The 26,253-nt window shown below is 58.1% G+C and overlaps 1 protein-coding gene across 2 annotated transcripts in view; it reads right to left on the bottom strand.

The window, feature by feature from the left end:
* The window catches only part of CACNG3 (calcium voltage-gated channel auxiliary subunit gamma 3), a 29,270-nt gene extending 3,475 nt beyond the window's left edge, over positions 1-25,795 (bottom strand). For both annotated transcript variants that reach the window (XM_082772374.1, XM_082772375.1), the window contains exons 1-2: positions 25,277-25,795; positions 459-542 (exon numbers count right to left, since the gene is read on the bottom strand). In XM_082772374.1, coding sequence (XP_082628500.1) covers positions 459-542; positions 25,277-25,487 — 295 coding nt within the window. In that variant the 5' untranslated portion in view covers positions 25,488-25,795. The remainder of the gene's footprint in view (positions 1-458; positions 543-25,276) is intronic.
* Between the last annotated feature and the right edge of the window lie 458 nt (positions 25,796-26,253).

Below are 26,253 nucleotides of genomic sequence, written 5' to 3'. Positions count from 1 at the left end.
AAACGCTCAGCTCCTAAAATTGCACACCGATTCCGTTCGGCACACTCCCCTCCTAGCAGGGTGAGCAGAGCCGATGGCTCCCCATGGAGAGCTACAAAACGGGGAGCTCAGCGCAGCGCCCGGACCAGCAGCAGCCCCGCAGGAGGGGCAGGAGGTGCCAGGGTCCCTTCCCCCGGGGTGTCAGCAGCTGAGCCAGCCCCGAGACCTCAGTGCTTGCACCCGCTGCCTCATGTCCCTGCTTACTTGGCAGTGTAGGTGTTAAAGGTGCCCTTCTGCCATGCGGACCCCTCAGCCTGTCACCGTGTTTGCCAGCAGGCTGGGCAGTGCCCCTGTCCCTTCGTGTGGGTGCCCGGGTGGGTGCTGCCGTGCGTGGAGCCGGGGCTGCCACCCCTCGGCCTGCTGCCAGCTGGGGGCTGCTGGGGACGGGGCTCGGGGGCAGCGCGCAGAGGGGGACTCACGGAGGAGATACTCGGCCGTGTCCTGCTCGTAATCCGCGTCCTCGGGGAAGTGGTCGATTTTCTTGCACACTCCTCGGAAGGTTCCTGAGGAGACACAAGCCAGGAAGCCTTCAGATCCCTCTGCGCTGGGGGTGGCGCTGCACGGGGGTGCCCAGTGACCCCAACCACAGCCCCCCTGCCCCGGGGGTACCCGTGAGCCTCGGTGTCACCCCCCTGCTCCAATCCTCCCAGGGGCAGCCTGCAGCGAAGGGCAGCACCACCCCTCACCAGCAGCACCCACCAGCAGCGGCTGCCTGCCCCTCTGTGCCCGCTAACACCGCTTGGGGCGCAGATTGACTCTGGAGATGTGATTTTTGGAGGCATGGGTAACTTCATTCAAATTACCACAACAGGTTTCTCGCCTGCTTTCCATTCCTTGCTGCTTCTCAGCTCTGCTTTGTGCCCAGGACGCTGGCAACCGCAGCAGATGCTGGAGAAGGCAGAGTCGCCGAGGGGACACGGCCTTACCCAGCTCCAGCCCCCTTCACACAGCCCCTGCACACACACGCGTGTACGCACACACACACCATGGGTAAGCACCAGAGTCACAGGCGAGTGCCAAGGCTGAGCCACCCACCCCACGGCATGGCCCAAAACCCCCACAGCCCCACGCCTGCTGCCCCCCTCCTCCCGCACCCAAAACCCGGAGCGGGGGCCGAGCGCAGCCCCGCTGTGGTGGGCACCAGCAGTGCTGCCTGGAAGCCCTGGGGAAGGAGACAGATGCTCTGGCATCTGATGGCCTCCCACTTAGCATTTGGGAAAAAAAGGCTCTCTCTTTTTTTTTTTTTTTTTCCCTGATTTTCCCCCCTCCTGGCTCTGAAGCAAAACAAAAGCATTTTGCCTTTGAACGCCTGTTTGCTTTGGCTTTCTCTTCGCTGTGCTTTAGGGCCCAGCTCTCTCCTGTGCCAAAGTGGTGCAGTTGTGCCATGAAAGGAGAAAGCCAAGGACGAGCCTGGCTCAGCCAGGTGACACACTGGGGACTCGGTCACTACAGGAAGGGAATGGGGACAGCACGGGGGGGTCCACAGAGGGGAGATCCTGAGAGGTCACACGTGTTGGTGGGGCAGCCTGGAGAAGGGACTGGCTGCGTACAGTCTCTCTTCTTTACTGTTTCTGCTCATCCATCCAGCAGCCTGCTCCGTGTGCTACCGATGTGCAGTCAGAGGGAAATCAAAGGCATTAAAACAACAAAAAAAATTGGCTATGCCCAGTTGCACTTATGGATTTGTTTTGATGGATGCAGCCAGTCCCCGCCTGTGGATGCTGAGCTCCTGCTCCCCGTGGCAGCCCTCCAAGGCACCGAGTGCTGCTGGGGACAGCTCAGGGCTCGGTGGAACTGCAGCACCTCCGGGGTCCGGGCAGCTGCGGTGGGTCCTGTCTGCAGGACTCTCTGAGCTGCCTTCTCCGGAGGAAGCAGCACACAAGTGCCAGGGTATGCCCGGTGCTTTCTCTGCAGCATTGACAAATGTTGTCCTTGACGTTATAAATGGGTAACCAGGCACGGAGCACGGCTTCCCCGAGGTGTCAGGGCAGGCTGAGGTGGGAGGGATCCCTCTTGCCATCCCGTTCGGGTTATGGCCCTTCCACAAAGCTGCCAACGCTCACGCAGAGCTTGGTGCGGGACAGATGGCAGCAGGGGCCCTGCCAGCAAACATCTCACAGCCACACGCTGCAGTGGTGCAGGTCCCGGGGACTTGTCCCCTGCTCATACTGCTGTGCCACCGACTTCTGGCTTGCCAAAAGCCATTGCACGATGCGCTGCTCATCCCATGCCCCATCCCTCTCAGAAGAGCTGTGTCCACCTTCACTGATGGCTTTTCCAGCCCACAGCAGCTTGATGGGAGCAGCTCTGTGTGACAGCAGCGCCAGGCCATGCTGGCTGTGTCCCCTCTCTCATGGGATGTGCTGCTGGGGGACGGGGCGCAGGGCGAGAGAAGCCATCCTGCACGGCATCCCCAGCAGCACACCGTCAGTCTGCTCTCCAGCTCCAGCTCGGGGGAGCTGAGCATCGTGACAGGCATCAATTAAAGCCTGGAGATGAAGCTCTGGAGGTGGCAAGCTGTCATCCATGCGGAGACGCGGCATCGGAGGGAGAAGCGCCTGCTGCCGTTGCTTTGGGAACTGCGGGCGCTGGGGAGGCTGAGGATGGGCGGCACGAACGGGTGGGGAGGCACCGGGCACGGCAAGGACAGCAGCCTCAGCACAGCCTCCCTCCTCCTCCTCCCCTGCTCCTGGCTTTCCACTCACCTTCTCCTCCCCTCTCCCCGTACCCGCCAGCCAGGCTCTGCCCCAGGCCCCCCAAGCTTCCCCCCAGATCTCTCCCTTTCCTCCCCAGCTGTCACCCAGCCAAGGCAGGTCCTTGCTCTGTCTTGGCACCAGCCAAGCCCACCGCCTGCACTGTGCTGTGCCAGTTTGCTGTCCCTGACCTGCAGGGGTTGCAAAGCTCCCTTTAGCAAGGGAAGCCCCCCGCAGGATGGTACAGGATCTCCTCCAAGTGCACAGGCTCACAAGACAGGGACGTTTCCCTCTGAAATAACCTTCTCAGCAGGCTCATGTGACCAGCACTCATTATCTGATTAACAAGAGAAAACTTTATCTTGGAGCCACGTGGGAAAGGAGTTTGGAGACCAAGCCTTGGGTGCAGCCCCCCCGGCTGCAGGATGCCATGGCAGAGGTCGAGCTGCCCAGCCTGGGCTGCTGCTCCCGGCTGGGATGTGCAACCCCTGCTGCAGTGCTGCCTGTCCCACCAAAACACCTTAATTGCCACAGACACAAAAATCTATATTTTTTTGAGAAGTGACTTTCCCAGCGGAGGAACAGAGCCTCTGCTCAGCTGCAGGACTGAACTCCTGCCTGCAACCTGCGTGTCTGGAGGCTTCTTTAGAGGCAGTGCTCGTGGGGCTCGCGATGCTCCTGGCCGGCCAGCCCCTCACCTTGCAGCAGGTTTGCCAAAATCTGCCCCACCCCGGGGCCAAGGGAGCCCCCCCTGCCCGGGCAGCTCCCCCCGCACCCCCGGGCGCTGCCTTCGGGGCTCGCACAAACGAGGGCCGCAGGGAGCCCGGCCCGGCCCCGCCGCATCCCCTTCACACCCCGACATTTATTTCGGGTTTTTTGCTCCCGATGCTCGTTACCACGGCGACCGCGCGGTCACCTGGCGCGCAGAGAACGCCCCAGCTCCAAAAAAATGCCCGGGCTGCAAGCACACAGTGCACACACAGCACACAACACACACACACAGCTCCCGGCCGGGGGCTGCAGGAGGGGCTGCTCAAACTACGGGGCTCCACGCACCATGAACCCACCTGGACACAACTCAAAATTTGGGGCTTTCTCCTTGTTTTACAGCAGGAGCCCTACCAACAAGAGCACTGCGGGTGCAAAGGAAGAGGGTTTGGGTTTTGTCAGACCTCCTGCCCACTTTTCCTTCAGCAGGGCTGCAGTCGGGGGCACAGCTGGGGCACCCACCCCCAGAAACCTCCAGCTCCTGCCAGGGCACCGGGGCAGGAGCAGCCTGGGACTCACCAGGACGCTCTCCCGGCTTGCTGCAGGCTCAGCCCCGTACCATGGCCAGCACCCAGGGCAGTCCTGGCCCGTGCACGGCACCCAGCGCAGCGATGCTGCCCGAGGGGCTGCTCGGGGTACAGCTGCCTCCCCAACACCAGCACGTTCCCTGGGGCTGGGCTCCTCTCTTGCTGCAGGAGGAGAAGGCGAGCTGCTGCTGGGCAGGGGCTGCTCTGGGGGTGCTGGGCTCAGCCCAGCCCGCTGGCCTGGCATTTCCACAGCTGATGCCCGTGCTGGCAAAGTGACCCTGCTCTGCGTGCGTGAGTCACACCACCTGGGCTTTAATTCATCTGCTGGCTGGGAGAGCTGGAGCAAAGGCAGAACGCTGCTGTGGTTATCCATTCCCCGCTTAGCTGCCTCTGTGCTGGATATGGGTAATTTTCTCTCCCTGTCAGTGTGAATCCCGATTAGCCAACTTAGCTTATCGCTGCGCTTCTCTGCCCAGAGCCTGGGCTGTTTGGCAGCTGGCTCCTCTCGCTGTGACTTGCACAGCCCTGCTCCAGAGCCTCCACTTGCCCGCCCTGGCACTGGCCAGCTTCTCCCATTGCATTTTTCTGTGCTGAATAACCAGATCCTCATTGCCTTCTCACTAACCCAGGGGGCACATCCATCACACAGGACTGTGAGCAAGCCCAACTCTCCCCATGCAAGTGCATGCCCTGTGCCCCCCAGGTGTGCAAACAGACATGGACAGTGCCCAGCCAACAGGCAGCGGTGAGGAGCCTGGGGAAAAAAGGTTTGAGGCAGCTAGCTGGAGGAGAGCCAGCCGTGAAGCCAGCAAGTTAATCCTTTGTCGTATTACATTGCCCTCCCTGCTGCTGGCTTGCTTTGCTCTCCCTCAGTCCCTCCTGCAGGAGGGAGTCACGGCTGCACAGCTCGCTGCTCCCCTGCACCCACCCCGCAGCAGCCTGATGCTGGCTGCAGAGCCCCACGGCCGCACCGAGGGCAGGAGGAGCATCCCCAGGGCTGGGCACATTGGAGCCTACCAGCAGCCAAGAGCAGTAAAATACACTGGCACTGAGTGTCCGAGACGTACGGAGCAGGGCGAGCTCGGGATGAATCATGCCCTCTGCGGATGAGTTCACCGCGGCGCTGGGCCAGGCCGGCCCCCAGGAGTGTGTCCTTCAGCAGCTCGGCTCCGTGCTCCCCGTGCAGCCTGTTTTGAAGCCTCTGCTGTGTAAGAGGGCACAAAGCAGCTCCCTGTCCCTCTGTGGGGCTGGAGGAGCCCAGCCTCCCCTGGAAGCGATGGATGAGCAGTGCAGGGGGGGAGCAGCTGGGGTGGGGGGCACCTGAGCAGGTCCTGCTCTCCTGCTCCTGCTCCTCTGGGCCCTGGAGGATGCATCAAAGCTTTGGGCTCCCTGTGGGGGCTCAGGGCAGCACGAGCATCCCCAGCCTCACTGCTGGTCAGGTGCCACCTGCCCTGAGTTGTCTGCTCCTCCCCTCTCCCTGCTCAGCCCCACAGAAATCCCTTGGAAGTCCACAAGAAGCATCATGTTCTGTACCACCAGTGAGCTTTGGTTCAGGGTCCTGATTTAATGGCACTGCTTTAATCCAGGGGCACCCCTGGGTGGGCAGCTGCAGGGGTGCCCCCAGTGTCCCCAGGCAGGGCAGGGCAGCCCTCCCCAGTTGAGGAACCTTGCAGGACACTTCACATAAAAACACGGTACGTGAGAACTGGATCACCAGTGTGCAGAGCGGATCTGCCTGATTCCTCCAGCCTCACCATGGCCCTGCCTTTCAGGTAACGTTTAATTTGGAGGAGATGAACTCACGTAACACATTTTGCATTCTCTCATTTTGAAAAGGCATCCATCCCCTGCCCCCCGCCAGGCTCCTGTTCATCCCGTGCTCTGCAGGATTCCTCCATCCCTCTCACCCCGTCGGGTCGGAGCACCCCGAGCAGCCCCTGCCCACCACCAACACCTGCCTGGTGCCCGGAGCGGGCTGCTCTTATGGGGTAATGTTTCCTTTCATCAAGCTTTTGTTGCTGCTGCTTTAGTTCATTTGTATTGCGAAGTACGTACTCTCTGCACTGCATTTATCAGAGAATGCAAAGGCAATTAATTGATTTTATCTCAGGTCTTTTTCCCCTCAAAGCACTTTCCCCCAGGGAGGGTTATTGGAGGGGGGGGCAGGGGGAAGGAGGGGTTTGCGACAGAACTATGATTTTCATGATGCTGATGGTGGAAACACGGCCAAGAATATTGATCGCAACCTGGAAAGCCAAAAGACTAAAAGGCTCTAGTTTGGGTTCTAAAAATCTCATTACTTCTCATCCAGTGAAACACTTTTCAGGCACTGTTCTGGCTGTTGCTGCTCCCTCGGTGTGGGAACTAAGACCTGGGGAGATGAGCAGTATTCCTGCCATCCCCATCCGTGAGTTCAGCCCTCCTGCAAGGTCAAATTTCAGGCCTGGGCTCTTGGCACATCCTGGTAAGCTCAGGCAAGTTGTCTCATGAGCCATGGCCTACAGGAACGGCTATCCCAAAGACAACTTATTGGGCCTAACCTGCATGGAGCATGTGGTGTGGCCACTGTGCCTGAAGTTCTCTGAAATTTAACATCCACTGGAGAAGCAGAGGTCAAAGCTCGGCTACAAAGTGCTGGGTTATGAGCTCAGGCACTCAGCTCCCTCGAGTAACAAGAGCAAGGTACCTAAATATCTCTAAGGAATTAAAACTTCAAGGCTCATCTTTTTTTACCTTCCGCCCACCTCCCAGATGCCTGGGGAGTTGGAAGGAAATTCATCTTTATCCTTCCCCAGCTTCCCGCTCTGCAAGGGATCCCGAGGCTGTTTGCACAGGGTCCCTGCTGCGGAGCTGCAAAACCTCGGGTGCTCAGGGCTGTGGGGGGCCCCGCCACCCCCACAGGGACAAGTGGCTGTGCCATGGGGATGGTGGCACCGAGCAGCTACTGCAGGGCACTGCTCCTGTCCTGGCAAGAGGCTCTCAGCCCCAAAAGCACCATGCTGCTGCCAGACTGGGCTAAGCCTGCACCATCTGCCCAAAAGCAGCTCCCTGCAAACCCCCCAGTGCTCCCAATTTAAGCGGTGGGCACAGACTGAGTTTAGGGCCGCTGCTCTCTCATGTAGGGCAATGCCCCAGCACAGCAGAGCTCTCCCAGCCCTCGCTGCCAGTGTCAGTCACCCCAAGCCTGGGGGCACCCCTGGGCTGCTCCCCTCTCCCCGAGAGCTGGATATGAGCAACGGCGCCCGCAGGCAGGCTGCCGCCCCCAGCTCCTCTGAAACAAAGCCCAGCACAGCGCTCACCTCCTCACCGTTACCTCCTCAGCACAGACAGGATTCAAACACAACATGAGTGGCTTGGGGAAGCGAAGGGAAAGTGGTGGGGCTGTTAGGGGCTCCTCAAACCAGTGGTGATGGCAACTCAGCTGGAAGAGCAGCTTGATCCGAGGATGCTGCCGAATGCACCTGAATGCCTTGGGTAGGTGTTTGCTCAGCTGGAGCTTGCTCTGCTCCCAGAGCCATGGCAGCCTTGGGGACTCAGGTGAGCAACCTGTCCCCACCATGAGATCAGCTTTGTGGCCCCCCAGATCACGGGCTGTCACCTCTTTACAATGCATCTGCTTGCACAAACTTCATTGGCGAGAAGTTAAATTAAGACGAAGCATGTGTGATGGCTGGAAAGCTCCCTCTGCTCCTTGTGGGTTGGGATGGATTCCCCAAATACTGCCCCAGCAGCAGGACACCCCCCAGGACACCAACTCGCCCCAGGACCAGCTCCCCCCAGCACATCCCCGCTTCCCACAGTGGCCCCGTGCCAGATCCCCAGCGGGGCGGTGGCGCAGAACCTGGCTCTGTCTCTTTCACACCCTCTCCCCCTCTCTGTGGTGGTGGTTGGTGTCTCAGCAGAGTCACCTACACAGATATGCATTTTCTGAAGGATTTTTTTTTTCCCTGGTAAAAAAGCAGTGGAAAAACCCCAAGTCAAATTAAACAAGTGCAACAGCAAGGAGGCGGCAGAGGCGGGCTCTGCGGTTACAGCGCCGGCCGGGTGCTGATGCTGCTTCAGACAGGAGCTGGAACATGTGCAGCAGAAGTGCAGCAGGACCCGGCCCCGGGTGGCGAGGACCCACGGCTCGGGGGACAGGGAGCAGTGCCCAGGCTCACGCCCCCCAGCCAAGGCTGACCGTGGGATGCCCCAGCCTGGTGCCCGCTGCCATGGGAAGCTCAGCGAGGCACACGTGGGCACTCCGGGGCTGGGGGTACACAGAGACCTGCTCTGCCACACGCTGCAGCCCCCCACCAGCTGGAGATGCAGCCCTCCAGGCACAGACCCCGCCAAAGGGTGAGCCCAGAGCTCTGTGTTGGAACTGGGGGGACCCAGGCATCCCCGTGGGGGCAGCTGTGGGCACGGCCAGGCTCTCACACCAACGGGTGGACTGGGAACTTCTGCCAGTTTTAGCCAGGGATGCTCCAGCGCCCAGCATGTCACAGACTTTACTCCCTCAGCATTGCTAAAAGGGAAAAAAAAAAAAAATCTACATTTTGACAGTGACTCATCATCTCCCATTCTGGAATCTGTGGGGTTGCTACAACCTACACAAGGCACTTCAGAAAAGCAAAACAATTCTGAATAATAGAGGAAAAAAAGTTTGAAAAGGATGGGTAATTTCTAGCACTCTTCGAGGGTTCAGCTTTGGTTTTCTCATTATAAAAGTAATCAGGTAACGCACCGGAGCTGCCTCTCAGGTCACCCCCACGCTCCCCTGGGTTTCCTTCCCATCAGTTGAGCTCACCAAGGACCACAGATGCCCAGCGATGGAAGCAGCTGCTGGGGGTCGGGGGCTTTCCCCCCCAGAGGTCAATGCAGCAGGGCAGGGGTGAGATGGGGACCAGGACAAAGCCCCCGTGGCAGCTGGGGAGCCCCCAGGGCACCAGCACCGAGAGCAGGCTGGGGGAGCTCCCAGCACTCCTGAGGAAGCCATTTCTTGTTTCGTCTTTAACAGCAAATAAACATTGATTTTTATTCTGAAACGTAATTGACATTGCCATGATAGCAGAGTGAGGGCTGGTGCCACCAGAATCAGTGTAAATAAGCCACGTGCTAGAAAGTAATGAGCTTTGCTGATTGAGTTTATCCTTTTAAATTAATACAACTCCAGGATTTTTTAATCTTTCATTTGCCAGCTCAGAGATACTGATGGCAAGAGACAGGCAGGAATCTGCCAGGGACCACCAGGGCAGGATCCAGCCCTCGGTTGTTCCGCAGACACCAGGTTCAGGCGGGTTAACCGGAGAGCTCCAGGGAAGGGTTTGCCCCCCAGCCTGGTCTGTGGCTGTGGGTGGCTGGGGTGGCCAGCTCAGCCCTGGGAGACTCCTGGATGCTGAAGCTTTCTACAAACAGGACTGGGGAAGGCGTTTCCACCTGGCAGTTGGGAAATCTCTGCACTGACCTGGGGGAGGAGGGCTCATCTCAGCCCCCTTACCCCTTCCCAGCCGCTGCAGGGAACTGCCCCATCTGACCAGCCACATACCCCCAGGCCCCATCCTCACCCTTTTGCCATGCCACCCCATTGTCTGGTCACATTAAACCCCAGGCTGGGGGGCTGCTGAGCGCCCCTGGGGGCTGCTGTTGGCAGCCGAGGTGCCCAGCATGGCTCTGCCGCCTGCCCCACGCTCCTCTGACTGCTGCCAAGGGTTTGAGGCCCAGCTTCCACCTCCAAAAGCTGTGCAGCCCCATCAGCCCCGCAGATGGGACCAGGCACCATTACTGCAATGCTTCATCGACCTTCTGCCCAGTGTCAAGGTTGGACTCAGCACCCAGTGGACCCAGCACCCTTCCCCACTGCTCCCAGACAGCCCTGCAGCTCCTCTTAATGCTGGGCTCCGCTTCCCCATGCCCCATCCCACTCCTCACAATCATCTATGCTGCCTTAATGGCCTCTCATTTAACTTACTGAAACTCACGCCCTCTCCTGCTCTTCTTTGGACACAAATCCCATTCCCCAACTCATGCCGTTTTCTCTCCCTTGGTCTTCCACTGTGACGCTTTTTGGTCCTCATTGCCGCAGGTCCCTAACCCAGCCCCACCTTGTTCGCAGCCATTTCTCCCCATCACGGCCATTACAGAGCCACGTGCAGGACTCAGGACTGTGCCCAAACTGCCCCTGGTTGGCCTGCTGCCCAGCTCCTCAGAAAGCAGCCCTTTAGGGGCGACCCTCCTGCGTGGAGCACAGCAGCTCCCATCCGCCGCCCGCCCTCCAGCCAGGACCAGCCCCAGGGCACGAAGCCAGCAGCAAAACAGGAGGGAGGAACCAGGGCACAAACAAGTCCTCCTCCAGCATGAAAATGAGTGGTGAGAGCAAAATTTGCCAGGAAAGCAAAGGGCAGACCTTTAATTGCCTGCACATCACGGCTGCAAGCTGGGATAACAAACCAAAGGGACGGGACTGGCTCGTTTATTGGAGCACATTTGACCCGTGTAGTGTTTGTGAACCCTATGGAGAGATCTGTACAGCCAGAATGCTGAAAATCAATGAAAAAACCCACTCAGAAAGGACAAGGTGGAAAAACAAGGATCAAAAATTAAAAAAAAAAAAAAGATCCTGTCTGAATTAATGGCCACTTGTTTAACCAGAATTAATATATAGAGAAGGAACAAGCTGTGGTGCTCTGGTGTCTGCTTCAGCCCCCTGAGCTGTACCAGAGGACAGATTATACCAGAGGCTGCTTAAGTACCTATTTATAATAAGTAGGAGAGAAAGCTGCATTATGATGGGAAGCTGGAGGTTTCACTTCACCAGTATTAAAATGTCCTCTGAATTTCTAAAAACCTATAAATGACAATTTCATAGCTCTGAAGCATGGCATCTCACACAGGGAGCGCTATTTTAGACTGTGTTGACAGCTGAAGGGGAATGGATCAAAAAATTAAAAACTAGTTGCTGCTCAGGTCCAAGGAATCGTGGCTTGATTGCACTTCTTATGGGCAAACAGAGTGAAGTTCAAGGCACTAACATATATTCTCAGTGCTTTAAAGGCCAATTCACAGAGCAGAAAACAATTATAAGCCAAATCAGTTCGGAGAATAGATTTAAACATAAAAGCACAGCTGTGAATAGGGAATGATTTAAGAGCGTTTTACCCCCAAATTCACAATGGAGATGTGGGTTTGCACCAGTTTAAAAGCTGCCTGGTTAATATGTAAACAGCCGTAAAAATAAAAACATGCCCAACAAAAAGAAGAAAGGAGATATTCATAACTCTGAATTTAAATCAGCAACTCAAAATTGTAGAGCGCTGATAAAGGACGCAAACAAACAGTAGAAAAACCATCAAAACATCTTTCCCTGATGCATTAGGATGAACAACAACAACAGAAAGGAGCAATGCTATCTCCTGTTCCTAGACAAAAACGGCAGAAGCGTTAGTCACAGGACGGAGGAACGTTAAATAACTGTTATAACAAGTGCGACATTTCATATGCAGCAGAGTCACATCCCAGCGCTCAGAGATGCCAGAAGAGCCGAGCAAGCAATTAGCACCGAGGCTTCTGCAGCTCTGGGGGGGGGAGAAATCAGCTCTGCCAGGGGTCCTGCCCCAGCCCCTGGGGGTCCCCAGCCCAGGACCTGGAGGTCGCTGCAGTCAGACCTCCACTGGATGGGATGTTCCCATCATCACACATGGAGAGCAATGACAGGACACCCAAAACGAGGACCACAAACATGGGGACAGGGCTGAGGCCACTGGCAACCACTTGCCTTGGTGCCACCAGAGGAGGACACTGGGGACATGCAGGCGAGGAGGGACCCAGAGAGCTGGGGCAGCCCGGTGAGGTGGGAGAGCTGAGCTGGTGCTTTCACCCATCACAGCGTGGAGTAACAGCACCAAAAGGCTCTTCCCTATTTCAAGGTGAAGGGACTGCTTGGATGCGTGGCTAACAGCACCATGTGCTCGAGGCGGGCATTAGACGGCAAGGTTTCCAAGAGGCAAAAGGCTGGGACAAAGCTGGGATGAAGCACTGTAAAGAGCCCAGCTCCCACAGCACAGCCCACCCGTCCCAAGAGAGGTCTCTGCCCAGCAGAGAAACCACAACAAGATTTAAGAGGGGAAGGTGAAGCCTGGCCAACTGGGCTCGGAAATGGGCAATATTCAGGGTGAGAGCAAGCACTCAGCTCAGCAGGGATCATGGCCCCAGGCTCTGGCACATCCCAGCACAGGCAGGACTGCGGCTCCCTGCCTGCCCTCCTGCATGCTCTGGTCCCAGCCCCATGCCACTGATGCCCAACTGCATTTTGAGGGCTGTGAACAGTAAATCAGTTTTCAAAGGAGTCACACAGTACAGACTATCAAGGCTAAAAATATGTAAATCGCCATGGAAAGCGCTGTCAGAGCTTCAGCGAGACTAGGAAGATGCCAAAAGGCAATTTAGAATTTTTGAGCTCACTGCACGAGGCATTAAAAAGGTCACTATTTCTGAAATAGGGATCTTTACAAATAAACACATTTGCTCAGGACTCGGTGAGTCATGCTGGAGCGGAGCACAGAGCATTTCCAACCTAATGCTTTTGACAGGCCACGAGCAGGGCGATCTTTTCATGTTTACAGTTCATCAATAGTTTTTACAGCCACACAGTCAATCTTTAAAGCACATTTAGCCTGGGAGGAGGCTTGGCAGGTTGTTTTCCTTGCAAAAATGATATTAAATTTCTTTTTTCTTTCTCTTACAGTGCTGATTTGAAGCTAAGTACTTGAACTTCAAATATGGGATTGCCACTCCAACACCTGCCTTTTTTTTTTTTTTTTTATATACTCCTTGTCACTTCTCCCTAACAATATAAATATTTGAAGTTTTCAGCTGATGCACTAAAAGGGACTGCATCCATCAAAACCTATTTGTTTCAGGGAGCTCAGGGGGCATCGTGCTGCTGGGCTGCTGGCACAGGAGCAGGGACGCTCGTGAAGGGCAGCGGAGGCTCTGCTGGTCCCTTTGGCCAGGAACAGGGAAAGGAAAGATGCCTACAAAGAGGCACCTCCCTGTGCACAGCCACGTTCCCCAAAATTCAGAGCACTTTCCATTAAGCAGTACTTGTCCCATCCCACTGTGCCCTGGAAGACTTTGCCACTGGGAATGCTCCTGAGCTGTGTGAGCAGCAGCATGCTTGGTGCCTGGGGAGTGGGGACAGGGAGGGCTGCAGGAGCAGGGGGGCTCTGCCCATTACACGAGGGGCACCAGGGCACCACGAGCGCCTTTCCTGAGCCACCCTGGGCAATCATCTCCCCCTCTCCTGCCTGCATGTGGGATTTTGCTGCCTCAGCCTCCTGCTCTGCCCACCCACCTGCAGGGCAGCTCTGCAGCCTGAGCCCCCCGAGCTCCTGCACTCACCTTGACTGCAAAAGGGCCTCAGCTTCCCCCAGCACCTCAAAGCACATTGCGCTTTGCTAGAGAAACTGCAGGGCTTTGAAACAATTCCAGCTCCCACACGGCTCTTCCCTTTTCAGAGGCAGCAGCCCGATATAGATTTGAGGAGGGGGGGAAGGAGAAAAAAAAAAAAAAAAAAGTAAAAGACCCTGAGAAGCACAGGCAAGCAGACAGCTCCGCAGCTGGTGCCAGAGCTTTCCATTTCCTTCCCACTTTGCCTTAATTCACGCACCAGAGCCCACCCTGCTGCTGTTGAAGCTAGGAGATGTTTTGCCATCAGCTCCGAGCATAGCAGGTGCCTTCCCCTGCCCTCGGTTCAGGCTCACACAGGGGGCACAGCTTTGCCCCCAGCCTTGCTCAGCTCACAGCACACATCCTCCAGGGAGAGCAGTGCCCTGTGGCAGCACTTTTAATGGGTCTGTCACAGCTGCAGCTCAGCGGCCCGCTTTATGCTCCTGGCACACACCTGCCCTCCTGCTGATGCACCTGTGGTGGCTGGGGCTGGGGGAGGCACCAGGCTGCACCCGAGGGCAGGGCTGGGGCCGTCTGTGAAACTTGGGGCCAGCCCCAGTGCCTGTGCTGGGTGTCAGGGCTCCCACCACAGCCCTGGAAATAAGTTCTGCATTAGAGGAGCTGAAACGACGCGCAGCCAGGCGCTGATACAGCCCAAGAGGAGCTAGCTAAGATGAAACCCAGAACCCAGCACAAAGCTCTCAGATGCCAATGGGACATTCTGCTTTTCATACTTTGTTGCTCGTTCTGGGGGTGAGATCTGTCCAAACTGACAATGCAGACGGTTTCTAAGTGAGTGTCAGCTCTCACCTACCATGAAACCCCCTTGCCTAAGAGACAGGACCGCTCCCTAGCCCCCTGTGGCACAGCAGGCAGTACCCGATGTGAGCACCGAGCTGCCGCAGCTTTACCAGCACCGAGCTGGCACCAAACCGCAGGGTGAGGGACACCAGCTCGGACATACCAAGAGCAGGTGACGGCTGTGGGCACCTCACAGCTCAGCAGGCAGCGTGCCACCCGCCGCACACCCCAACGCGCCGATCGCTCCCCGGGGAGCAGAGCTCCCGCTCGGTGCCGACAGAGCGGCTGCGAGAACACGGCTCCCGGCGGAGGCGCTGACACGTCTGTCTGTCACCTCAGCCGTCAGGGAGCTGGGACAAACACAGAAGCCACACGGCACACGTCTACATGGGTGCTGGGGCTCATCGCGGCAGCCCCTGCGGGTCCTTCCCACCGCACCCTCCTGGCCGAGCTGCAGGGCACGCGCTTTGCGCAGCAACACTGGGGATCGGGGCAGGCTGGGAGATGTGCAGAGTGGATATTGTTGAAAATGAACATGATGAGCGTGCACAACACCCCCCTCAGGGTCTCATCACCATCCCCACGCCCTCACTGGAGCGTGTTTAATTGTTTGGTGACAGAGGCAGAAGGTACGGGTCCTGTCTCCCCCCCAAGCGAAGGGATCTCACACCTCGGATCCTGTTAAAGGCAGGATCACTCTTGTCCTTCAGCTTTTCCTGTTGGAGGGAAGGCCAAAGAGTTATGCAGATAAAACACTTTCCTCCTTGGCTGGAGCCTGCTGAGGAATGAGAAGAAACTCCCCAGGAGTGGATGGAAGGAGGCTGCACGAGGCAGCCAGCCCATCCTCAGCCCACTGACTCACGACAACACCTCAGGGTGGCGGGGCCGAGAGGCGAGTCCTGCTCCTGGGAGGCCTCAAGATGCTGCCCCCATCCACGTCTCCCCAGCTCCGCACGGCTGCTGTGCTGCGATAAGGCCGGGCGAGCAGCGCGCCGCTGCCGGCAAATGGAGGGTTTGGCAAGGATGCTGCACAGCCTGGCGGCAGTCACTGCCTCAGCTGGCTGCGAAGGCAACGCTGGAGCTGTCGCAGGCTGAGGACAGCACGCAAAGACGACGGGGAAAGGGCAGCTGTGTGAGGAGGGGGCAGCCACCCTGCCCCGTGGAGCGGGAGGCAGCCCGGCGGCAGGGCAGCAGGCGGCTGGCGCAGCCCCTTGTGATCGCCTGTGTGATGGCGTGGTGTGATGTGCTGCTGCTGCGGGGCACTGACAGCTGCCAAAACGTGGGTGAACAGCGGCCAGCCTGGCACTGGGGGGCTGCTCCAGGCTCCCTCCCGACCAAGGAGCAGCCCTGTGGGGAGGGAAGGAGGGGGCAGCCCCGGGCCTGCAGGGTGGGTGTGGAGGACACGAGTGGCACGACCAAGGTTCCGGCAGCATAAGGCCATGCTGATTTTAAAAGTTAAAATGAGAAACGCTTTAAAAGGGTAGTCACTTGGTGGTAACCTCTTTGGGGGTTGCCTTCCCCTCCCTTTATGGTTCCAGGCACGAATTGAGAGTAAAGGTACAATTATGGGACAATTACCAAATCACCAAATAAACTGGAAGAGTGAGCATTTGCAAGGCACGAGCCCAAATGTCACCCTCAAATGCTGCATTTTGTCAGTGCTTTCCCTGGGCTGAGTCACGCCTTGTGCTGCTCATTCACCTTCCCTGAGCTCAGGGATCTGCCCCAGGGCCGTGACTCCTGCTCCCAGCCCAACCCTGCCCTTGGAACACAAACCTTGTGGCACAAAGCAACGCCCGGAGCCCCTGTGAGGCAGCAGGGCCACTGGTGTGGTGCTGCTCCTGCTCCTGCTCCTCACAGCTGCTTTTCTTGCCTGCTCCCCGCCTTCCCCTGCCTGCCTTGCCATCGCAGTGCAACCCTGCTCTCTGTATGATAAAGCAGCGCGGCTCCCAGTAACCCGACGTGGTGACAGCTGAGCATCCTCTGCAGCCCGACAGCGCCAGGTTTGTCTACAGATTGTGGTGTCAGGAGATAAGAAACAGGCAATATCTGAGAACATCATCATGCGATATTACCTGTTCAGCAGCCATAATAATTTCTCCTTCCTCTCTCCATGATGACTATGAAAAAAAAGGATATTTTCAAGCCTGACAAATGCAGTCATCCAGTGTGCAAGCGAATTTTGAAAGTGTTAGGAAGACAAACACATCTCAGCTGTCACACCACACATTTCAAACGGCAGCAAAGCCCTGCTGTGTTGGGACTGCTCCACCCGGGCTCTGTTTGGCGAGCTGACCATGGCACGGTGCAGCCCCAGCTCAGGGGGGCAGCCCCAAAGCATGGCCAGAGCAGCAGGGGTGGAGGAGGGACGGCAGCACTTCCAGAATTAGTATTCCTGGCAGCCACAACCACGCGTGCACCTTGACTGCAGCGTGCACCAGCCTCTGCGAGCCTGGCGGCCAGTGGCTCGTAGAGAAATGCAGAATTCCGAGTTACCATACGAGCACTCTGTCACCGTGCTGCTGTGGTGATGAACGAGCAGGCATTCACTCACGGGAGCGCTCCTCGGGCAGCTGCTGCCTTGCATCCCCTCCTACCTCGGATAGACGAGGGCCCACAGCTGCAGAGGGCAGCCAGTGCGCAATCATTTTGGCTGGGAAATCCCATGCCCAAGCACTGGTGCGCTGCTGGTCACACGATGTGCCTCTGATTCAGAAAACGTCCAAGAGAAGTTGATGTTCTGCAGCCTGTCTCCGATGTAACCAGACCAAAGGACATCGGACAGCTCAAAGCACGGAGCATGCCTGGCCTGAGCTTCCTATCTTGAAAAATTCTGTTAAGTAACTGCTGAAAGCAGATGGTTAAAAGGTAACACAAATGCCAGATAAGAAAATGTATGAAGCGCCCCTGAGTCACCAGGGCTGAGCCTGGCAGCCCGCGACACGAGCAGTGTTTGCACTCACGGTTGTGTAACAGATCCCCGGCACGGCGAGGCAGCGTGCTCGTGCTCGCTCCTCAGCACTGCTCCGAAACCTCTCCTCTCTGCAGAGCCGCGCAGAGCCCCGCTGATGCACATGAGCCAAGAGAAGACACCAGTTGTCACCCAGGCGCTGTCATTCTTCACCACAGCAGGTGTCTTCTTAATCAAAGAAATATCTCGAGACGCCCGCTGCTGCGTTCCCCCAGAGCGAGCCGTGGCTCGTTACAGACCGTGCTGGAGGACTGCATGAAATGAATGGCAACACGGCTGTGCTCCCCAGGGTGCTTATCCTTCAGAATAGAAGCAACAAAACCTCGTGGTGCTAAGCTCAAGTGCAAGCCAGAGTGGAGCCCCCAGAGAGCCCCTAGAAGGGGACGTGGGAGCCTCCATCTCAACACCAAGCCTCAAGCCAAAGTGCAGCCAAGCACCAGCTGCAATCCTCTTCCAAGGGTCACGTAAACAATTAAAGTGACTTTTAGATGCTGCAGCACAGTTCCTGCCCTTACCAAGGTTGGAGCAGGGTAGCAGGCAGGCAGAGCCCCCCAGTTCCTCCCAGCACCCATGGGTGCAGGGAACACCTCACCGAGCACGCACCCGCTGCTCGCACCCCGTGGCACGTCCCTGCTGGCTGCCTGCGGCGCGTCCCAGTGACTCCATGAGTGGGGTGGGCACCTCCCCTTGGGCATCTCTGAGGCACCCTCAGGTGCTGGTGAGAATTCCTAATGGTGGATACATCGCACCTGCACCGTGCCAATGCGCATCCATCAGGCACAGACCTCGTCTGCAAGGTGAGCCAGGGATGGAGCCTGGCCTGCCACGTGCCCACCCCATATTTATGGCCTAATCCATCTATAGAATTATAGGAGCAATTCTGATCTTCCTGGAAAAGGAGGCTGATGTCTATTTATGAAGTGTACCTCGTCTTTATTAAAAATCCATGGGGAGATCCATGTGAAAACCAACCACTGAGACGCAAGAAGCACTGAGCATGTTTAACACCGTGGCTGGTTGCCCTCATCCCATCCCAAGCAGCAGGGGCAATCATGGGGGCTCACGGATCTCAGCGCCTGGCCCCTCGCCCTGCACCGCTGAGAGGTGCCAGCGGTGCCAGGGAGCGCGGTGTGGCCGGGCTGTGCCAGTGGCCAGGGAGGGGTCTGCACCCCCGGGACCAGCCATGAGGGTGCTGTGCGCCTCCTGGAGCTGTGTGAGACCGGCACCAATGAATCCACCCACACCGTGCCGACCTGCACACTATGAAAGGCAGAAAGCTCCTGCAAAGAGAAGTGATGTGCCAGAGCTGTGTAGCTCTGTTTGGCGGAGCCAAGCGTTGCCACTGCTCTCCCCGGTCCCCGTGCGTGCGGTGCTGGCATTGCCACCCCGGGCAGTGGGCAGGATCTGGCCAGCGGGCGGCCTCCCCCCGCCACGGCCACACTCCCCAGCCACCAGCCCCAGTGCTCAGGCTTTCAGCCTTCATTAGCCACCCCTAATTATTTACAGCCATAATGGAGATAGTGACCTTGCATGGAAAAAAACAACACTTGAGCCTCATTCAGATTCAGACTTCCACCTCTATTAAACAGTAACAGCTCTTGAGATGACAGACTCTGCACCACGCCTATGCAGCAGTAAAATGCCTGTTTCTGAGCTGTTTGCAGCATACATTTTACTCATCACGTGCTGCTCACAGGCAATGTGGGAGCTAGCTCCCTACACCGCCTCAGACGATGGGATTTTTGTCCTGACAAATGCCGCAGCATCCCACAAGGGTAAATTCTGCACCCGCTGTTCCAAGTGCCAATTCCTCAAAGCAGAGCTGGTGGGAGCGAGCCGAGGCACGGATCTGCTCTGGGTACCTTCAAACCATCAGTGAGACGTGGCTGCACAGCTGCCTGAAAGCGCAGTGCTGGCTGGCAGGCGGCACAGGCCCGGCTCCGTCCAGGAGGATTTTTTATGGCTCTTGGCATTTGGCCATGAGCCACAGGCACATGGGGTTGGAGCAGGCCAGAGGTGCAGCCTGACTTCCACTTCCATTAGAGGACGGTAATTAATTCAACATATTCTCCACCAAGCCAAAGTTTAGGTCCCCAAGTCAGAGGTGACACCTGGGGCATCACACGCAGATTGCTGACCCCATGCTCGATGCTTTTGTCCCATCCTGCTTTGACCCCAGAGCCACAACTGGCCCCAGTGCCGGGTGTGTGTCCTGCCCGTGCTCAGTGCTGTCCTGTGTGGAGGGGCTTTCTGGGGGCAGGAGGGAAGGGTGGTTAAGCCTGTGGCATGGTAATTTCCTCAGGTCTTCTCAGATGGGTAACCGTGCCCTCCTCACCTTCACCCATCGCTATAATCTTAGGTGCCTCTGTTATTTAATTTCTATAACATGATTTAATTTGATGCTTCCTCACCCTCATACCATGGGGAAGAGGACACTGTCACTCCACCCATCCTCCCCAGCCCTCCCACACTCTCCCACTGTCCCGTGTCCCCATCCATCACCTCCAGCCCATGCTGATGCTCCCCGACATTCCCTCCTCACACTGCTGGCTTTCCCAGCTCCCCATGCATTGCCTGCACAGTGTGGAGCAGAGAGTAACACGCTCACTGTGCTGCCCCTGCGGTGACACGGAGCTGCCACGTGCCGGGGATGCCGACGTGGCTGAGCAAGGAGCTCTTGGAGCTGTACCGGAGACACCAGCACCAGCACTGCTGGCAGCACAGCGGAGCCGGACCACGAGCGCCATGGAGAAGTGTTAGATTGCAGGACGGGCTGTTGATGAGAATCTATTACAGACACCAACCAGACAGAGGAACAGGATGAGCAGCTCCTTAAATACCCACCTATAATGAGTAGCGAGAAAAAGCGCTCTATCATGGATGATTGCAATCTCAGGGACATTTGCTTGGCGCTTTTAAAAATTAAAGATAATAACTTTCTAACAGAAACAATATTGCTGTCACCTTGGGGAAATTCTCTGCTTGGCCTCATTCAGAGGGACTGAGAGGAGCTGGAAGCCGGCAAGGAGCTGGTGGCCGTCCAGGCGCAGCTGCTTGCAGCCCAATTTAACGCCTTCGCAGAGAACCAGCTCAGCTCAGCGGAGCCAAAAGCAAACATGGGCACAACTGACTGGGGGAAAATGTCAACACAGAGCCATGCCTGTGGCTTGGGAGCTGTGGCAGGAGCCTTCCTGACACCCCAAGCTTCTGCCAGACCTGCTGAGGAGAGGAACTCAACATTGCAATTAAAGGAACAAAACTCAGGACTTTTGATATTGGTAGAAGTTGATGGGATCGGTTAAAATAAATCTGCAACCAAAAGCTTTAAGCAGAACGAGGAGGACTGCTTAGATGTGTTAGAAGAAAGGAGCCTCACCAGTGGTGTAATTTCACTACTAGATGAGGATGGTACAACTGTCAGTCACGAAGCAGGAGTGACACACAATTATTTATTCATCACGCACTTCTGTCCTGTACCTGGCAACAAACAGGCTCCCGTATTCCATCGGGGACTAAGGAGGATGCTGAACAGCCACTAGTAAGTGTGAACGTGAAATCAGTAGGACCAAAGAACTTAGTCCCAAGAGCATTAAGAGAACAGCCTAAGGTCTAAAACAATAGGTCTAAAATGGATTTTAATAAATCTTGGCATTTTGGTGAATTTCTGGAAGACAGGAAAAGTTGGTGAATGTCTACTTAGACTGTGCTGGTCATCACCAGCCATGGCAATGGGCAAGGGTAGGAACCGAATTACTCAGCGTCAGCTCTGGGTTAGTGCACGGAGGCGGCAGCAGGGAGGAGCCAGGGGATGTGATAAATGGCTAACAGCCTCATGGAAAATAGATCCATCAAACATCATACATTTTTCTTGTTACAGTTACCAATTTAGTTGATAAAGGAAGCCGTTATCATAATATATTTAGAGCTCCACAAGCTATTTGATTTAGCTCTCCTGAAAATGTAAAAGAATCGTATTATGCAGAATCAACATCACTTTACTAAAGGGACTGGCAAGCAGATTGCAGAGATTATAAATTGTTTTCCAGTGGGATATTTCTACATGGGATCTGTTACTAGAATAGTGTTGAGCTATAACAATGTCTTTATTAATGATAACATGAATTAATTGTGGATAAAAGGTGCAAACGGCAAAGGAAAGTCTGACTGGAGTACCAGTGAATGATGGAGGTGGGTCAGGTGCATGGGGCACTATGGCAGATCTGTACGGTGGGCTCATTTAGCAGCCAAGTCCAAGGCTTTCCATTTAGGAGAGCAAGTTGTAGTTCCAGTGTTGGAGGTGACGTCCTGACAGGCAGCAGCACGGAAAGGACTTGGGGTGGTGCTGGATAACCACCAGCGTGAGCTGGAGCTAAAAGGGATGAAGATGTTCCCACCACTGTACAGCCACTAAGAACAGGCAGAAATAAGGATAAATGGCTTGCGTGGCTAAGCGAGGCTTAAATATCACAGATTAATCTTTATGTTCAAAGAAAGTTAGGAAAATTACTCTAGTAGGAGTTACACAGAGGAGAAGGCAGAGCAGGAAGCCGTGAGCCTTGCCAGAAGGGAGCAGGAGTGAAGCTGGTTTGTTCCCAGCACCGTGCCGGTGCCGTGGCTGCGAGGGGCTGGGACGCAGGAGCAGGGGGGGACTCAACTGAGGTGAGGGTGCTCTGAAAATGGCTCTGGGGCATGCAGGTCCCAGCCCTGCCTCTGCCATCTGCTCATAGCACCTGCAGTAATATTTAAAACCTAGACGGGTTCCACAAAAACGAAACAAAACAAACAAACAAACAAAAACAAAACAAACAACAACAACGAAAACAAACACAAGAACAAAACCCAGGAAAAGTTCCCCAAGATCAGCAGAGGGAATGAACCGCTGGCATACACCGTGCTCCTGCTGCTGCAGGGACCCAGGGGTGTCCAGGCCCAAGTGCAGCTCAGGAACAGCCTCGGCCATGCAGCTGTGTCCCCTAAAACTGCCCCAAGCCCCCGGCAAGGGGGCCGCAGCACGGACGGGCTGGCAGGACAGAAGGACAGATGGGACAGAAAGATGCTGGAGTATCCACCGGGAGGCAGCTGAGCAGCGCTCATGGTTCTCCAGAAATGACAGAGCACTTTATTCCTGCCAGTTCTGACGGAGGAGGAAAGAGAAAGCACCACATCATCTTCAAAACCCCGCATTTCACACAGCCCCGGCCGCATCCTCCCGCTGCCTCTGCCTGTTCCGTGCCCACATGGTGCCGTGGAGCCAGTCCCAAGCTGCACCGTGCAGCAGGGAGCCCGAGGAGGCTCCCAGTGTTTAACGACGCTGAATTTAATTAAGTTTGATGAAAACTAAAGTTCTTTTATTTGCCTAAAACAACACAAGCCCTAAACAGCAATTTCTCAACTTCAGCATCCCCAAAGTTCCGCAGAGCTCCCTACCTTCTGTGCCAAAAAGGAAGCCAAAACAAATGGTGTGTGACAGGCACCAGCAACCTGCCCCTGTCCCACTGGGAAGTACAGCGAGGTGGCTGCGAAGTATTTGCATATCAGGAAAAGTGATCGTTACAATCCAAAAGCTGCAATTTAAAACAAAGGCTGTCCTAGCACGGCAGCCTGCAAACACCTGCCTCGACTCCAGGTACCAAGTCAATCACCGATTTGTGTTTTCCAGCGTGGGTGTCTCTATAGAGGTCTGCTGCGGCTCCATTCAAGATTTATCCGCTTTTGCCCATGGGCTTTGTAGGGCCACGTGATGCGAGGTGCTCCCACGCAGGCACTGCGTGTGTGACTGACATGTATTTAAGGAGCAGCTGCCACGTAGCGAGCACCCAACGCTCGCTTTGGTCATTTCAATAATCTGCTCTCGACACTCAGCCAGACGAGGGACCGGCGCTCGCCATCTAATTCCTTCATCGCAGCACACGTTAAAACCCTGCTGGGGGTGGGAATCTCAAGGCCCAGGCGCTTCCCAAAGATCAGAGGCTCTGCTTAGTGCTCAAAGCAGTCTGCACCCCAGGAGAACGGGCCCTCTCCACTGACCAGAATCACTCCCAGCTCAGGATGAAGGAGCGCAATGGTCCTGGTTCTCCAGCCAGACACAAGGAGCACGCAGCAATCCGGGGTCCAGCCAGCAGCAGACCCAGGACCCACTGCCCTGAGGGCCCTTGGTGAGCACCCCACAGATCCCGCTCCCCACGGCAGGGTGAGCAGCTGCAGGAGCAGCCCTTTGTGGGGGGAGCCCGGCCCTGCGGGGAGGGCAGCTGCCCCAGCACCACCTCGGCTCATGGCCCAAGGCATGCAGCCACTTCTCCAGCAACACCCGGGGGTGATGAGCAGCACCGTGCAGCCCCAGCACCAGAGCAGGTGCTGAGCACGGGGTGGTGTGGGGTGGTTCCAGGTGGGACCCCTCTGCCCAGATCTCGACTGTGCGCCCCCACTGCCTGCCTGCACTCCGCAGCCGCACGCAAGGGATGCCAGAGCCTGTGCCCATGCGCAGCACCAGCACGGCCCTGTGCAGAGCTCTGCGCCCGCTCCTGCCCAGTCCACAAGGGACAGCCAGCAGCAGGCAGGGATGAGCCTGGCAGCGAGTGCATCCCCACTGCTCCCTGCCCCATGGGCTTGGGGCGCTGACCTGTGATTCAGCTGGAGCTCCGGCACAGCACCGTTAAACCCTTTCCTGAGCATGCTGTGCCCGAGAGACCAGGGTTGCACCAGCTTCTTCCAAAGCTGTGATTTATGGCAGTGAGGGAAGCATAAAGCATCCACTGAAAAAAACCCCACAGCCAGCAAAAATAAGAATTTTGGAAATTACTCATGCCTCCAGTGATCCCATCTCTCACAGCCCTGTCTGCTGCCTCCTCTGTTCCCTCAGCCTGAGAAGGGAGACAGATTATCTCCAATTATTTATTATGGAATTAGAGCATGATCCAAAACCTCCTTGAATCAATAAGAAAGCCCCGACTGACTTCACCGGGTCTAGGATTGAGCACCAGGAACAGGCAGGAGATTTCTGCATCTGTGGCCGTGACTCACCGAGAACTTTCCGATGTGGCAGGCGCAGCTCAGCTGCCACGGCTCGCTGGCCCCCACCGTCAGGCGCTGCTCCGGGGTGGGGGAACCTGACAGCACCAGGGCCACAGCTCCCCGTTAGCTTGCAGGCCACCAACTGCTGCCATTGATGTTAAAACTTAGTGCCCAGGGTGATTCCATCGGCCATTTTTTGCTGCACAGGTACCAGCACCCGGGCTCCACTCAGGCTCGCGGTTCAGCCCTGCCTGCTGTTGCTCGTGTAAATCTCAGCCAGGAACTTTGGGCTGCAACCGCCCCCCGAGCAGGGCTCTGTGCTGCAGGACCACCGCAGCAGCCTCTCCAGCGGGGTGCTGCTGCAGCAGGGGCAAAGCAGCGGGGCGAAGCTGCGAGGGCGGGCAGGCAGGAACCCGGCCGTGGGGCAGCCCACGCGGGGCGTGGGGCGCAGTCCCCGAGGGATGGAGGGAGAAGCAGCGGTGGGGCAGCAGCCGGACACCTTGCCCCGCTCTGCTGCTCCGAGGGGAAGGGCTGGCACGCCGCTGGGGCTGGGCTGCAGGACTGCTGGGCGCAGCCGGTGCCTGCAGAGCCCTCGCCGGGGAGCGGCTGCGGGGATGCGCTCGCCGACCGACCCGCGCCAAGGCGAGCCCCGGGGCCCGGAGCGGGACCTGTGGCCGCTCAGCCCCAGGCGCGCCGCGCCGACAGCGGGCACCCGCACCCGCACCCGCACCCGCACCGCGCCGCTCGGGGCAGGCACCGCGGCTGCCCGCAGCCAGCCCCGCTCCCCGCCGCCCCCGGCCCCCCGCGTCCTGCGTGTGCGGGAGCCACCGAGAAAGTTTCCCCCCGGCCGCGCCGGGCCCCCCCGTGCCCCTCCTGCGCGGGCAGGGGCCGGCGGCCGGGGGAGCTCCGCCGGGGGGCGCGGGGCGCGGGGCCCGGCGCTGGGGGTCCCGGGGCGCCCCCGCCCTCCCCCGAACTTCTGGGCTGGGCAGGACCCCGGCGAGCGGCCGGGGGCGGCGGGGCGGCCGGCGGGCGGTCGGTACCTTCCAGGCAGCACGTCCTCCAGAGCCCCGAGTGGGTCATCACCTCCTCGTTCTTGCGGCTCGTGTCGTTGTCGCCGGTGGACTTAGTCCTGCACACGCCGCGCGAGTAGAGCCAGTAGTCGGTGCCCACGGCGATGGTCATCAGGCTGAAGGCTGCGAAGGCTCCCACCGTGGTGATGAGCATCTGGACGCCTCTGTCACACATCCTCATGCTGCTTCATCCTACGGCGGCGGCTCGCAGGGGAAGGGCCGGCGCCGCCGCCCGCCGCCGCGCTCCGCGCTCGGCTCCTCATGCCCCCGCGGCCCGCGCCGAGCCGGGCCCCCGCGGCGGCGCTGCTCGGGGCCGCCGAGCCCCCGGGCGCCCGGCCGGCATGGCCCGAGCGCAGCGGGGCGCGGAGCGGAGCGGCTCCGCCGTGCGCCCGCGGCCGGCAGCGCGGCGCCTCTCCCGGCGCCTCCCCCGCGCCGCCCGGCCAAGGCATCCGCGGGGGGCGGCGGGGGCGGGGGGCAGCGGAGGGAGGGCGGGCCGCGGGGGGGCCGCGCCGCCGGGAAACCGCCGCCCGGGGGGGGGGGGGGGGGGCCGGCACCGGGCGGGGACCGGGCGGGGACTGCCCCGGGGCGGGCGGGAGGGGGGGCCGGCACCGGGCGGGGCAGCCCCCGCCCCCCCCCCCTCCACCCCTCACACCCCTCCGGTGCCCCCCGGTGCCACCCCCGGGTGCTACCCCTCGGTGCCACCCCCGGCCCCCGCCGCCCCCCGCTTCGTCCCTCCGCGCTGGGAGCTCCGGGGGAGGCTGTGGGGGCTTGGGGGCCGCACAGCCCCGCTGCGCCCGCACCCGTCGGGGGCCCCGCCGCGGGCCCCCCCGGGGTGCCCCAGCCCGAGGCCGGTTCCCAGCGCCGGGCCGGGCCGTGGCGGAGGCCGCCCGGAGCGGGGCCGGGAGCAGCCACATCCCGGGGGGGGCCCCACACCGCGCCCCGGAGCG

This window comes from Aythya marila, assembly GCF_965140915.1.
Source record: "Aythya marila genome assembly, chromosome: 15".
Taxonomy (NCBI): Eukaryota; Metazoa; Chordata; class Aves; order Anseriformes; family Anatidae; genus Aythya; species Aythya marila.
Note: the sequence above shows the minus strand (reverse complement) of the source record. Positions and strands in the feature narration are given on the sequence as shown.